Raw genomic sequence first — 16,888 nt, 5'->3', positions numbered from 1 at the left:
CTCTTTTTAGTAAATGGTGCTGGGGAAACTGGATATTCACATGCAAAAGAATGAAGTTAGACCCTTACCTTACACCATATACAAAAAAATAACTCAAGATGAATCAAAGATGTAAGCATAAGAGCTAAAACTACAAACTAAGAGAAGAAAACTTAGGGGGTCTTCATGACGTTGGATTTGGCAATGATTTCTTAGATGTGACACCAAGAAGACAGGTGACAAAGAAAAAAAACAGGCAAATGGGACTTCATCACATTAAAAACTTTCAGATATGAAAGGACACAATCAAGAGTGAAGAAGCAATCCTTAGGATGGGCAAAAGTATTTGCAAATCATATATCTGATAAGAGATTAGTGTCCAGAATATATAAAGAACATGTGCAATTCAACAACAATTTTAAAACGAGCAAAGGACTTGAATGAACATTTCTCCAAAGAAAATACACAAATGGCCTAAAAGATATTCAACATCATTAATCATAAGAGTCAGCCCTGGTGGTGCAGCAGTTTAGTGCTGCCTGCAGGCCAGGGTGTGATCCTGGAGACCCGGGATCAAGTCCCATATCGGGCTCCCTGTATGGGGCCTGCTTCTCCCTTTTCCTGTGTCTCTGCCTCTCTCTCTCTCTCTCTCTCTCTCTCTCTCTCTCCCTCTCACTCTGTGTCACTCATGAATAAATAAATAAATAAAATAAATAAAAATAAATTTTAAAAAATCATTAGAGTCATCCAAATCAAAACCACGATGAAATACCACTTCATACCCATTAGGATGGACATAAGAACATAAAAACAGAAGTGACAATAACAAGTGTTGGCATAGATGTGGAAAAAATGAAACCCTCTGCATTATTAGTGAGGATGTAGACAGTGCAGCCACTGTGAAAAGCAAGAAGTGATTTCTCAAAAACTAAACATATATTTGCCATATGATCCAGCAATTCCACTCCTAGATGTATACCCAAAAGAGTTGAAACAGGGACTTAAACGAATGTTCATACATAAATATTCATAACAGCATTGTTCACCACAGCCTAGATATGGAAACAATTTAAATGTCTATCCATAGATAAATGGATAGATAAAATGTGGTATCTACATACAATAGAATATTATTCAGCCTTAAAAAAAAAACCGAAGTCCTGTCATCTGCAACAACATGGGTAAAACTAGAGGATATTATGCTGAGTGAAATAAGCCAGTTGTGGAAGGACAAATACTGCATAATTCCATGTATATGATGAGGTATCTAACACTGTCAAACTCATAGCAGCAGAGATTACAATAGCAATTTCCAGAGGGACTGGGGAGTAGGAGAAATGGGGACCTATTTTTGGTGGATATATTTGAAATTATATTCATACTGGAAGGGAAACAATCACCTCTCAGCTTTCTGTCCAGTATCTCTGACACAGGGAATTGTTATAAAAATCCATGTCTCCAGTGTTTTCCATAGCACTCAGTACATTTTAACATACCATTTTACATACTATATTATTTACTTACTTCTCATGTTTGAAATTTATTGTCTATCTCCTCAATTAGTATGTAAGCTCCACAAAAGGGAAGACTTTTTGCCTATCTCCTTCATGGATAGAGCTTCCAAATCACTAGAGCAGTACCCGGCATACAATAGTCTCCCAATAAATAATTTATTGAATTAATGAAAAGTATTTTAGATTATGTCTATAGTAAAAATATAAAGCAACAAGTGGGGGCACCTGGATAACTCAGTCAGTTAAGCGACTGGCTCTTGATTTCAACTCAGGTCATGATCTCAATGTTGTGGGATTGACCATACTGAGCAGAGTCTGCTTAAAGTTCTCTTTTCCTCTCCCTCTGCCCTTCCCTCTTCTCTGTCTCTCTCTCTCTCTCTCAAATAAACAAACAAACAAACAAACAAACAAACAAACAAAAACAAAATCTTTTTAAAAAAAACTGATTTAAACAGGTTATTTTTATAATACCCTTTTTGGGAGTTTTAAAATCCAAAAAACCAAATTTCCTAAAAGATTCAAATTAGGGGGATGCCTGAATGGCTCAGTGGTTGAGCGCCTGCCTTTGGCCCAGGGCATGATCCTGGAGTCCCAGGATCGAGTCCCACATCGAGCTCCCTGCATGGAGCCTGCTTCTCCCTCTGCCTGTGTCTCTGCCTCTCTCAGTGTGTCTCTCATGAATAAATAAATAAAATCTTTTTTTAAAAGTGGAAAAAAAAGATTCAAATTAGGAAGAGTTCAAATATTCACCCCATTAGAGGGGGGAAAATGCACTTTTGTTATTGCTGTTGATGTCTTTTTTATTTTTTTGTCTTTGCACTATTATGCTTTAAATAAGGATAAAGTTATGTTGAGAAAAAGAAAAAGACACAATGTTCTTTTCCACAATTTCCAGTGTAGTTCATGGTTTTTGAAGCAGAGATGAGTGCAAACAGCTGAGACCGTCTTTCCCAACAGGATTAAACAGATGAATTGTACAGTGTCCATGAACCATCTTGGTCTCCACAAACCACCTGGCAGATGCACCACAGGGAAGCAGGCAGGCTACTTTCCTTTCAACTTCTATCAGTTTTCCCCAATTTCTCGGGTGATTTATCCTCCTCATCCTGTATCTAAGTAAGGTTCAGGAGAAAATATTCTTTGAGGTTTGAATTCAGCATCAGGAAAAATGAGATTCAGAGCCTAGAGCTGTCTTACCTTCTTTGAACTCTATTACCAATAAAATCTTTTAGCCAAAATGCTTCATCCTTTTTTTGCCCTCTACCCCTCTTGTTGCTAAAAAGAATGAGAGACCCATGGGGAGTGGCAATGTTGGGGCTCGAGCCACTCTGTTCTTGTGGTCACTTGCATATGGCTGTGTTGAAAATATTTTTCCTTTCTTGAAGGTTAAGCCAATAGGATGTGAGCATGGGGACAGAGAAAAAATCTGAAAAGTATTTTATCTGTCCTACTGATCTTCATGACAAAAAAAATCTTTTTATTGCGGTTGTTGGTGATCTTTTCTGAAGTGATGACATCCACACCCATACACAAAAGTAAACATATAAATGTACACTCGAACCAAAGGATCAAGATTATGTGCTGTGTTGATTATACTCCACAATTCTACCCTATACTCACACCCTTATGTGCTAACCTAGTTTATTTGGCTTTGGATCTACATTTCAAATTAATAGATGTGAAAAATGGAAATCACAATTAAAATATTGGTATTGTCTCTCCCCTAGGTTTTATGGAGAAATAATTGACACATAATGCTGGGTAAGTTTAAGATGTGCAATGTGATGATTTCATGCACATATGTGCTGTGAAATGTTTACCACAATGAAGTTAACACATTCTTCACTTCACATAACCACCATTTTGTCATTGCTGTTGTTGTTGTTTTGGTACAAACATTTAAGATTTACTCTCATGGCAATTTTCATGCATATGATACAGTACTGTTAACTATAGTCACCATGCTGTTCATCAAACCCAGAGCTTATTCATCTTATGTTGGGAAGTTTGTACACTTTGACCAACATCTCCCTATTTCCCCAATCCTCAGGCTCTGGTAACCATCAATCTACTCTCTGTTTCCATGAATTTGACTTTAGATTCCCCATGAAAGTGAGGTCAAACAGTATTTGTCTTTCCCTGTATGACTTCTTCCACTTAGCCTAATACCCTCTAGGTCCATCCATCTCACTTTGTTACAAAAAGTGAGATTTTTCCCTTTTTATGACTGAATAATATTCCCATGTGTGTGCACCACATTTTCTTTATCCATAGACACTTAGGTTTTGGATATCATGAATAATTTTGCAAGAAACATAGGAATGTAGATATCTCTTAAATATCCCAATTTCATTTTATTTGGATAAAATACTCAGAAGTGGGATTGCTCGTTCACATGATAGTCCTATTTCTAATCTTTTGGGAACCTCCCTGCTGTTTTCCATTGTGGTTACACCTATTTATATTCCCACCAACAGTGCACAAGAATTCTCTTTTCTCTACATCCTTACCAATATTTGTTAGTTCTTGCCTTTTTGAGAGTAGCCATTCTAACAAATGTGAAGCAGTGACTCATGATGGTTTTTATTTCATTTCCCTATGATTAGCGATGCTGAGTATCACTATGTATCCGTTTTCATGTACCTGTTATCCATTTGTATGTTTTCTTTGGGAAAATACCTATTCAGGTCCTCTACGCATTTTTAATTTGTTTTATTGCTATTGAGTTGTATGAGTTCTTTATACATTTTAGATACTAATCCCTTATCAGACACATAGTTTGCCCATATTTTCTCCTACTCATAGGTTGCCTTTTCATTTTACTGATCATTTCTTTTGTTGTGCAGAAGCTTTTTAGTCTGATGTAGGCTCACTTGTTGATTTTTGTTTGTTGCCTTTGCTGCTGGTGTCAAAAGGCCCTGGCTGTCATCATGCGCCCTCAGGGCTACAGGGCTTTCCATAGACATATGCACAATAGTGAAGGCTGCTGACAAGAGTCAGGTTCTAAGCATGTCAGTGCACAGGTGGAAGGGCTAGCCTTGAGTGCACACAAGGCAGTGAAGTTCAGCTGTGGAAGTCTAAGCTGGAATTTTGCACTCACACAGCCACAGAGACCTGGGCTGGCTGCTGGTACAGAGGGGACAGTGGTAAAGAAGTGGGAGGGACTCAGGTGGCTGGCATCTGCACACACAGAAATCCATGGGGTGAAAACCAGTGAAATCTGGATGGGGTCCACAACTATGCTGGCTGTTGGTTTCTTCAGTAGTGAAAGCTTCTGTGTTCCTTTGCACAGCAGGTCACTGGGAACCATGGTCACTTTCACTGTGTAGCTGATACTGGCAGCTCATGCTCTTCCTCCTTGTTCGTAGCCATGTCTTGGTGGGGAAAACTAAGTGAGTCCTCTGTACATTGCCCTGAAAGGTGAGAACCCTGGTCATTCACTGCAATCTCCCATTTCTTGATGAAGGAAACTATTTCTAGGTGGGGAGTTCCCTCTTGGCACTAAGCAGTGCCAGCATGGGGAATGGAATTAATGCAGGCAGAAAGAAACTGTTTTTCCTTCCCTATTTGTAGGATTATTCTCCAATTTTTTTTTTTGTTCCACTGTGTTGTTGAAATTTCTCAGGTGGATTGATGATCTCTCCCAGGGCTGTTTTATTCATATATAGTTGCATAATTATGGGTCTTTGTGGGGTCTCCTACACTGGCATCTTAATGACACCATTTTTTGAGATACTAAGTGATGAGATGAATATAGCACTTTGTCTCTATATCACTATAGTTAAACAGATCCATTCAAAGTCTGAAGGTCTGCTTTCTTCACCTATTCTGTATCATTTTGCATAGATTAAGACCAAAGTATTACAGCTGAAAACTTATTCCAAAAACTAGTGCCTAAGGATACAAAATCAATGCCCAGAAGTCAGTGGCATTTCTATACACTAACAATGAGACTGAAGAAAGAGAAACTGAGGAATCAATCCCATTTACAATTGTATCAAAAAGCATAAGATACCTAGGAATAAACCTAACCAGAGAGGTAAAGGATCTATACCCTAAAAACTACAGAACACTTCTGAAAGAAATTGAGAAAGACACAAAGAGATGGAAAAATATTCCATGCTCATGGATTTGAAGAATTAACATTGTGAAAATATCAGTGCTACCCAGGGCAATCTACACATTCAATGCAATCTCTATCAAAATACCATGTACTTTCTTCAGAGAGCTGGAACAAATCATCTTAAGATTTGTGTGGAATCACAAAAGACCCCAAATAATCAGGGGAATATTGCAAAAGAAAACCAGAGTCAAGGGGCATCACAATGCTGGATTTCAAGTTATATTGCAAAGCTGTGATCATCAAGACAGTGTGGTGCTGGCACAAAAACAGACACATAGATCAATGGAACACAACAGAGAACCCAGAAGTGGGCCCTCAACTCAATGATCAACTAATATTCGACAAAGCAGGAAAGATCATCCAAAGAAAAAGGACAGTCTTTTCAATAAATTGTGTTGGGAAAATTGACAGCCACGTCCAGAAGAATGAAACTAGACCATTCTCTTACACCATACACAAAGATAAACTCAAAATAGATGAAAGATCTAAATGTGAGACAAGAATCCATCAAAATCCTAGAGGAGAACACAGGCAACACCCTTTTTGAACTTGGCCACAGCAACTTCTTGCAAGATACATCTATGAAGGAAAGAGAAACAAAAGCAAAAATGAACTATTGAGACTTCATCAAGATAAAAAGCTTCTGCACAGCAAAAGAACAGTCAACAAAACTAAAAGACAACCTACAGAATGGGAGAAGATATTTGCAAATGACCTTTCAGTTAAAGGGCTAGTCTCCAAGATCTATAAAGAACTTATTAAACTCAACAGCAAAGAAACAAACAATCCAATCATGAAATGGGCAAAAGACATGAACAGAAACCTCACAGAGGAAGACATAGACATGGCCAACAAGCACATGAGCAAATGCTCTGCATCACTTGCCATCAGGGAAATACAAATCAAAACCACAATAAGATACCACCTCACACCAGTGAGAATGGGGAAAATTAATAAGACAGGAAACAACAAATGTTGGAGAGGATGTGGAGAAAGGGGAACCCTCTTGCACTGTTGGTGGGAATGTGAACTGTGGCAGCCACTCTGGAAAACTGTGTGAAGGTTCCTCAAAGAGTTAAAAATAGAGCTATCCTAGACACAGCAATTGCACTACTGGGGATTTACCCCAAAGATACAGATACAGTGAAAAGCTGAGACACCTGCACCCCAATGTTTCTAGCAGCAATGTCCACAATAGCCAAACTGTGGAAGGAGCCTCAGTGTCCATTGAAAGATGAATGGATAAAGAAGATATTATACATTATACATTATACATTACACATTATATTACACATTATATATATATTACACATTATATATATATATATATATATATATATATATATAAAATGGAATATTGCTCAGCCATTAGAAATGACAAATACCCACCATTTGTTTCAACATGGATAGAACTGGAGGGTATATGCTAAGTGAAGTAAGTCAATTGGAGAAGGACAATCATTATATGGTTTCACTCATATTGGAAATATAAAAAAAAAATAGTGAAAGGGATTATAGGGGAAAGGAGAGAAAATAAGTTGAAAAAATCAGAGAGGGTGACAAAACATGAGACATTCTTAACTCTGGGAAATGAACAAGGGGTAGTGGAAGGGGAGGTGGGCGGGGGTATGGGGTGACTGGGTGATGGGCACTGAGGGGGGCACTTGACGGGATGAGCACTGGGTGTTATACTATATGTTAGCAAATCAAACCCCAATTAAAAAATATACAAAAAAATAGACATCACCTAAAAAGAAAACAACAACAACAACAACAAAAACTAGTGCCTAAAAAAAAAAAATACACACCTAGAAGCTGAAGGGGATAAAAAAGAAAAGATGCCTATATTACCAACTGGATTTTCTTAGTCAGGGTTCTCTAGAGATCCCAACCAATAGGATATATATATATATATATATATATTATATATATATTATATATATCATATATGGATATATATATCGTATATGGATATATATCATATATATATCATATATGGATATATATATATCATATATGGATATATATGGAGATTTTTCTTAAGCCACTTCATGGTGGTTTGTGGTGGTGAAACTATCACCACAATCTATATTGTATATTTTGAAATGTGTTAAAAGAGTTGATCTTATGTTAATTATTCTTATCACAAAATAACAATAAATAAGGAAGGTGATAGGCAACTTTTGGAGGTAGTCTGTTGACGACATAGGAAACTTATCATAAATAATTGATTCACCCAGATCCTTATATGAAGGCTAAAACAATTCAAGAGACCCAGGAAAGCAGTGGTGTAATTCAGTCTGAAACCTGAGAACCAGCAAAGCCAAAGGTGTGAATCCCAGTCCAAGTACAGAAGAAAACTGATATCCAAGTTCAGACAATGAGGCAGAGAAGGGGGAATGAATTCTTCTGTCCTCTACCTATTGTTCTATTCAAGCCTTCAATGGATTGGATGATGCCCACCCATTTGGGGAGGGCAACCTGCTTTACAAAGTCCACAGATTCAAATGCAAATATCTTCTGGAAGCATCCTCACAGATACACCAGAAATAATGTTTAGCCAAATATCCGGGCACCCTGTGACCAGTCAAAATTGACACATAAAATCAACCATCAGAAGATTCTATTTCCTAAAAGATTATGTGTAGAGTCCATTTCCAGAATGAGACCTGTCAAGAACAAGAAAAGGTTGTTCATTCTGGCCACTTTTTTTAAAAAAGATTTTATTTATGTATTTATTCATGAGAGACAGACAGAGAGAGGCAGAGACATAGGCAGAGGGAGAAGGAGGCTTCACGCAGGAAGCCCCATGTGGGACTCGATCCCGGAACTCCGGGATCACACCCTGAGCCAAAGGCAGATGCTCAGCCACTAAGCCACCCAGGCATCCCAATTCTGGCCACTTTTATTCAGCTTAGTACTGGAAGTCCTAGCCCAGACAAGATAAAGAAATAAAAGGCATCCAAAGTGGTCAAGCAGAAGTAACATGGTAACTATCTGTGAATGACATGATACTGTATAGAGAAAACTAAAGATTCCACACATACACATACACACACAAAAACAAATTAGAACCATTAAGAAGTTCAATAAAGTTGCAGAATACAAAATTAATATACAGATATCTGTTGTGTTTCTATACACTAATAACGAAGGAGCAGAAAGAGAAATTAAGAAAACAATCCCATTTATAATTGCAACAAATATAATAAAATACCTAGGAATAAATTTGGCTAAGAAGAAAGACCTAGGCTCTGAAAATTATAAGACATTGCTGAAAGAGACTGAAGACAATACAAACAAATGGAAAGATATGCCATGTTTGTGGATTGGAAGAATTAATATTATTAAAAAGTCCACACTACCCAAAGCAATTTACAGATTTAATGCAACCCCTATCAAAATACCAATAACATTTCTCACAGAAATAGAACAAATAATACTAAAATTTGAACCTCAAAAGACCCCAAATAGCCAAAGCAATCTTGAGAAAGAACAAAGCTGGAGGTATCACAAACCTAGATTTCAAGATATATTACAAAGTTGTGGTAATCAAAACTGTATGGTGGTGGCACAAAAATAGATACATAATTAATTGAAAGATAAAAAACCCAGAAGTAAACCTACACTTTATGGTTAATCTATAATAAAGGAGGCAAGAATATACAATGGAGAAAAGATATCTCTTAAACAAATAGTGTTGGGGAAACTGGCCAGCCTCGTGAAAAGAATGAAACTGGACCACTTCCTTAGACCATGAACAAAATGAGTTAAATGAACTAAACGTATTAAATGGATTAAAAACCTAAATGTGAGACCTGAAACCAAACATGAGACTAGAAAAAAACATAGGCAGTAAATTACTTGACATCAGCCATGGAAAAAATTTTTTAGATATGTTTCCTCAAGCAAGGGAAACAAAAGCAAAAAAAACCTATTGGAACTACACCAAAATAAACAGCTTTTGCACAGCCAAGGAAACCATCAGCAAAACAAAAAGGCAACTACTAAATGGGAGGAGATATTTGCAAATGATATATCCAATAAGAGATTAATATCCAAAATATATGAAGAATTTGCAAATGATATATCCAATAAGAGATTAATATCCAAAATAAATGAAGAATTTATGCACTCAAAAAAAAGAATTTATGCACTCAACACACATACACAAATAATCTGATTAAAATGGGCAGAGGACCTGAATAGACATTTTTCCAAATAAGACATACAGATGGTCAACAAACACATGAAAATATGCTCCACATCACTCATCATTATGGAAATGCAAATCAAAGACACAGATATCACCTCACACCTCACACCTATCCTAGTCAGAATAGCTAGATCAAAAAGACAAGAAATAACAAGTGTTGACAAGGATGTAGAGAAAAAGGAACCCTCATTCACTGTTGGCGGAAATGTAAATTGGTGCAGCCACTGTGAAAACAGTATGGAGGTTCCTTGAAAAATTAAAAATAGAAATACCATATGATCTAATAATCCCACTACTGGGTATTTACCCAGAGATAATGAACACAGTAATTTGGAAAGATATTTGCACCCCTATGTTTATTGCAGAATTATTTACAATAGCCAAGATATGAAAGGAATCCAAGCATCCATCGGTAAATGAATGAATAAAGAAGTGGTATATATACACCATGGAATTTTAGCCATTCAGCCATAAAAAAAATGAAATTTTGCCATTTGTGACAACGTGAGAGGACTTAGAGGGCATTATGCTAAGTGAAATAAGTTGGGGAAAGACAAATGCCACATGACTTCACTTATATGTGGAATCTAAAAAACAAAACAAAAAACAGATTCAAATACAGAGCACAAATTGGTGGTTATCAGAAGGGTAGGGGGGTGATATAGATAAAGGTAATTAAGAGGTACAAACTTCCAGTTATAAATTAAAGAAGTCACAGAGATGAAAAGTACAGAGTGGAGAATATAGTCAATAATATTGTAATAATGTCGTACAGTGATAGGAAGTGGCTGTACTTATCACAGTGAGCACTGAGTAATGTATAGAATTGTCAAATCACTGTGTCACTACACCTGAAAATAATATAACATTGTGGGATCCCTGGGTGGTGCAGCGGTTCGGCGCCTGCCTTTGGCCCAGGGCGCGATCCTGGAGACCTGGGATCAAATCCCACATCGGGCTCCCGGTGCATGGAGCCTGCTTCTCCCTCTGCCTGTGTCTCTGCCTCTCTCTCTCTCTCTCTGTAACTATCATAAATAAATAATAATAAAAAAAAAATTTTTTTTAAATAATAATATAACATTGTATGTCACCTATATTTCAATAATAAAAATAAAAAATAAAAAGAATGAGATCTATGAGATAAGTAAAAACTCTTGGCACAGAACCCTGTATCCATTAGGTAATTTAATAAATGTTTTCACTTATTTATTCATATATGCAAGCAGAAATTGACCATAAATGGCCATTTCTTCCAGTGCCTTCTCACATTAATCAGAGAATTATCCACTAAAACACACTAAAACATCATTTTATTTGTACCCACTTGGTGCATCCCTGAAGCAACTGCATTTACATCAAATACTGTACATGAACCAAAAGTCATTCATTTATGGACTATTTGTTGCAACTCACCAAGCAGAAGGTGGGAAGAATGTTGGCAGCTCCCACCACTACCAAAATAGCACACTTGCTATCTTTTTCTCTATTTATGTATTTTTAAGTTGAAGGCTATTCCTGATTTTAAGCATGTAAGAAGCCCTGCAAGGGGCTATTTGATTTCTTCAACCTACTGGCACAATCTGGCATACAGCAGGAGTTAATGAAAATGTGTTGCCCTCTTGAGAGGGTGAAGTTGATAGCCATTATGATGTATACCTAAGGGAGGTCACATGCAGGGAAAGAAAGGTATACCAATGAAAAAGCAGATGCCTCCAAAGTATATTTCCCCAATTTCACCATTTTGCTAAGAATCAGTCCTATACCAAGATCATGGCCATATACTTGCAAGCTTTCTCTGACCTGATACATATTTTAAAATGAAGCACAGCCTTGTGTGGAAACCAACCCATGTCCTGGATGTAGCATCTGTTGCTTCTTCTTTTTTTTAAGATTTATTTATTTATTTATTTATTTATTTATTTATTTATTTATTCATGAGAGACAGAGAGAGAGAGGCAGAGACACAGGCAGAGGGAGAAGCCCTCTGCAGGGAGCCTGACATGGGACTTGATCCCTGGTCCCCAGGATCAGGCCCTGGGCTGAAGGCAGCGCTAAACCGCTGAACCACCTGGGCTGCCCCCATCTGTTGCTTCTTAGATGAAATGAGCATGCATCCCTCCCTCTCAACCACCAAAGGCCACAAGCCACCATTCCCACCCATCACACTGCAGCCAACAGGATCTTTTTCAAATTCAGATCTGATTATTTCATGCCTCCCTCTTGGAGTAAAGTCCACAAGTCCTTAAGTGAGCCCACAAGGCTCTCTGTGACCCAGTTGTTCCTGAATTCTCAGGCTGCCTCTAACACTCAACCCCTCTCCTTGTGTTGCAGCCACTCTGGCTTCCCTCAGCTCCCTAACCCATGACTATGACATACTTACTCTTTAAGCTTCAGTATAAATGTTAGTTCCTCAGGGAAGTCTTTTCTTACCACATCAAACTAGGTCAGAATCCTACTATACAGTGTAACAATATCCTGTGCTGTTTTTTTTTTCTCACTTTCCAAAGTCATATGAAAAAAATCAATTAACTGCAATGGTTTGTATCTGTCTATGCCCCAAATTCTAATCCCCATGAAGGAGAAGCCATGTCTATCTTATTTATTTCTATATCCTGAACCTAGTATTATGTCCGATACATAGTAGATAGTTAGTAAACATTTGCTGGATTGATGAATAAGATTGTGTCATCTCCATGGAGGCATCTTCCAAGTAATATTTCTAGCAGATGTGGAGATCATTAAAAGGTGGCAGTCAGAAATCCCTGGATGGCTCAGCGGTTTAGTGCCTGCCTTCAGCACAGGGCGTGGTCCTGGAGTCCCGGGATCAAGTCCCACATCAGGCTCCCCAAATGGAGCCTGCTTCTCTCTCTGCCTGTGTCTCTGCTCTGCCTCTCTCATGAATAAATAAATAAAATCTTAAAAAAAAAAAAGGTGGCAGTCAGATTCGTGGTCATTTGTCTTCTGACAATAAAGTAAATGTCCTACAGGAGATGGAAGTAGATAATGATTTTCATTATTGGAGAATAGAAAACAGCTTGAGATGGTCCTTGAAAAAAATTCTTCAGAAATAAACTAGAACTTCTGCCCTTTGGTGATCAAGAAATATTTCAAAATTATATAGGGAATTCAGTTCAGCTCTTCATCAGAACAAATTATTTCCAATAATTAATGCAAATCATTGCATCTTTCTTTTATTCTACAGGGTCTTGGTCCTTCATGCTCTCTTGGGAAATAAGCTACCATATTCTAGGTGAACATATTCTAGGTGAACACTTCCCAGGTTACATCTCTTTTCTCTCCCCTCCATTTATCCTTTCCTCTTTTTAGCTACCTGTATTTTCTTTGACAAACACCTAAATTGGATATGATTGAATGTTGAGAAAAGGTTTCTTTGGTCAAGGCTAATTCCCACCCCACTACCTACAACCAAAGAATGTAATTGCCCTCACTATGTAAACAAAAAGTTATTGTTTTGAACTTATTCAAGTGCAAAAGTTAGCATAGTAGCTTGAATTTTTTGAATTCAAGTAGCTGAGAATACACTTAGCAATATTCAGGACAAGTAAGAAAGTCAATTTTACATTTTATAGCATGTTATTATTTATAAAGCCCTTTGGCATTCCATCTCTCTTGATCCTGGCTTTAATCATAGAAAGGCAGAAATTCTTACTGATGTGAAAACTGGGGCAGAGAATTTCTGACTGAAGGTCATAGAACTAATAAAGAAATTGCTGGAATCCAAAGCTATATTTCTTTTTGCTTCAATATGCCTTTGTAATTATGAAATCTGGTTTATGTGTTAAGGAGAGAAGCCAAACCTGACAGGTGACTTGCTGGAACTTTGAACTGATGGAACTCAAGTCTTAGTCTGCTTGGGAAACCTTCATCCCACTGAAAGCTTTCTTCAGAGCCTCCTTCACTTCCTTGTTTCTCAAGCTATAGATCATTGGGTTCAACATAGGGATGACCACAGTGTAAAATACTGACACAATCTTGTCCTCCCCAAGGGACTTGCCCATGTTACCTTTCAGGTATATGAATATGAGTGTCCCAAAGAAAAGAGCTACTGCGGTCATGTGAGAAGCACAGGTGGAGAAAGTCTTGGCTTTGCCACCTGCTGTACGAATCTTCAGAATAGCCTGAATGATGAAAAAGTAGGATATAAGAATCACTGAAATACTGGTTGTAATGACCAAGAAAGCTAAGAGGTAAATGACCCGTTCCCGTAACTTGGTGTCACTACAGGCAAGCTTCAGCAGGGGTGGGAGGTCACAAAAGAAGAAGTCCACGTGGTTGGACTTACAGAAGGAGATAGAGAAGGTACACCCAGTGCGGATCACAGCATTGACCATGGCACCAGCATATGCCCCAGTCACCAGCCCCAGGCAAGTCTGTGGTGTCATGGCAGTGGCATAGAGGAGAGGGTTACACACCGCCACATAGCGGTCATAGGCCATCACAGCCAAAAGGAAACATTCAGTACTAGCACAGAGGGTAAAGAAGAAGAACTGAGTGGCACAGCACTCATAGGTGATGGCCATCTTATCGGTACCCAAGGTTTCAAGAAACTGAGGGACAATGACAGAGGAATAGCAAATATCCAGGAAGGAAAGATGGCAGAGGAAGAAGTACATGGGGGTTTGGAGACGAGGGTCTCTCTGAATCAACACGATCATGCCCAGGTTGCCCACCATGGTGATGAAATAAAGGACCAGAAACACAAGGAAGAGACCCATCTGCAGCTCTGCCGGCAGCTGGAACCCCAGCAGAATGAATTCCGTCACCATGGTGCCATTCTTCTCCATGAATCCTAGGTCATCCACTGAAATCAAAAAATAAAATCTCATTAAAGATAAATTAAGGTGATAGACTTGATCATTCTCAGCAATGATAATCATCTTTTAGATGTGTCAAGCACTTCACATTTTTTACAAACTTTATATCAATTGATCCTTTGGAAATCCTTCAGAGCATATATTGTTAATTCCATTTTTGAGAGAAGCATAGGAGGGTCAAAGAGGTGAAGTGACTAGTTTGTGATTTCGTAGCAAAGAGGCAAAGCTGGAGCTAGGACTCTGTTTCTTAGACATTTCCAAACTTCTAACAGGTGCCAAATTGGAAACCTTCATCAGCCTCACTATGGAGCCAGAAAACACTCCGTTGGAGAAACCCTAGTGGTATAGTTTTAAATACATGGGCTTTAAAATCAGATCTAGGTTCAAATCCCTTGAGACCTTGGACTAGTTAATTCATCTTTCTGAACCTCAGGCTCCTTGTTGGAGTAATAGGGATTTCAACTCCAAAGTCGCAGTACTGTTGTGAAGAACATAAGAGATGTACTGTTCCCAGCACATGATCTAACTCACACGCTTAGAATTTTTTTTCTAAATTCGGCAATAACAGAGTAACATGCTCCTAGGTTCATGTACATTTTGGAATCTTTTAATCTCCAAGTCTACTCCACCCTGGAGTCCCAATATCAACTCTATCTTTCTTTATGGTTGTTTCTGATATGCATGTGAACACAATGGAGCTGGATGCAACACAGTGAGCCGTGAAGAACAAGCTCTGTTAGATCCTCTACAACCTGTTGCCTGCCAAGTCACTTCTTCCTCTCTGCTCCTGCCAAGCAGCATGGCCTGGTTTCCAAATTCTCCTCTTATTCCAAAAGACCTGTCCCATTTTTTTCAATGCCAGATCATTATCAATCAATGAGATACATGAATTGAGCCACTCCAGAATTAGCCTGCACAGCTCATTAAAGGACAAAAGCATCACACTGAGTTCAGAATTCTAATTCAGATAGAGTCCTTGCCAAGTATATGGACAGTCTTGTCTCTGGACCTTTGGATGCTGATGATTTGGGATAATGGGAATACTGAAGGTGGACTTCAAAGGTGGTTATTTTTGTCCTCCTTCCATCTTTGAAATAAGAACTGAATTTAAGAAAGATCTCATAGGATTTCAGATAAATAAGAAAATGAAGCTTTGATCAATGTTTGACTAAAGCTGATCTATGGATGAAATAAAGGTCAGCATCTGGTGTTTTTCCCCTGCTGAATTCCTGACAATGTGAATATTTAGAAGGTTTTTCCCCCCCTAACAGCCTAATCTAATCTTGACCTTCAGCCAAAACAATGATTTGCTCTGTTCTAAAAGGAATTCACACAAATCATCCTGACCAAAGGGGAAAACAAAGAGAGGGAGAGAGAGAGAGAGACTATATTCATTTATTTATTCAATAAGAAGCTACTGAGAACTTACCATGTGCCACACATTCTTCTGGTTGCTCAGTACAATGTAGACAAAAATCTTTGCTCTTGTAGAGCAGCCATTCTAGCAGAAAGCCAGTCACATGCAATACATTTTTTCAAACAAGTATGTTTTTCTATCATGATATATAATGACAAGTGCTTTTAAAACACACACACACACACACACACACACACACACACACACACACACACACCAAGGTGTGGAGAATTGAGAAAGCCAAAGTAAAGAAGGGTTATTAAAAAGGACCGGTAGAAGGTTCATTGAAAAGGTGACATTTTAGCAGAAATGCTGGGGATCAAGTAACTATTTACAGTTATTTGCACGCTTCTATCCACAAACAAAAGTAGAATACTAAGACACAAATCATCACCATGGGACCACCCTACTCCCAGTACGAAATATATGGAGTTTTTCAGGTCCTTGTGAGACATTTTCAAGGCAGCTTTGTTCAGAAGTGTCAGCTTCCTAATATAGAGAGAAGCCCCTGAGGTATGACAGTCTCAATGATCAGCCTACAATCACTGTGTAGAGACACAGTATGGAGAGTCTTCAAAAAATTAAAAATAGAATTACCATATGATCCACTAATTCCACTATTAGGTATTTACCCAAAGAAAAAGAAAACACTGATTCAAAAAGAGAGATGCACTTCTGTGTTTCTGGCAGCATTGTTGACAATAGCCAAGATATGGAAGCAATCCAAGTGTCCATCCATAGATGAATGGATAAAGAAGACTATATACCATACCATGTCTTTATATACACACACACACACACACA

General features: G+C 38.1%; 1 protein-coding gene across 1 annotated transcript; it reads right to left on the bottom strand.

The window, feature by feature from the left end:
• Positions 1-13,695: 13,695 nt before the first annotated feature.
• LOC112930537 (olfactory receptor 9I1-like) lies at positions 13,696-14,637 on the bottom strand. The gene has a single exon (XM_026012883.2). It carries the CDS (start codon positions 14,635-14,637, stop codon positions 13,696-13,698), a length of 942 nt encoding a protein of 313 aa, XP_025868668.1.
• Positions 14,638-16,888: the final 2,251 nt, after the last annotated feature.

Source organism: Vulpes vulpes, chromosome 5 (genome assembly GCF_048418805.1).
Source record: "Vulpes vulpes isolate BD-2025 chromosome 5, VulVul3, whole genome shotgun sequence".
NCBI classification, from domain to species: domain Eukaryota; kingdom Metazoa; phylum Chordata; class Mammalia; order Carnivora; family Canidae; genus Vulpes; species Vulpes vulpes.
The sequence above is the reverse complement of the archived record's forward strand: the minus strand, read 5'-3'. Positions and strand labels throughout refer to the sequence as shown.

Coding starts and splice junctions, on each gene's coding strand:
- LOC112930537 (XM_026012883.2), bottom strand. CDS start 14,637: ATGGAGAAGAATGGCACCATGGTGACGGAATTCATTCTGCTGGGGTTC.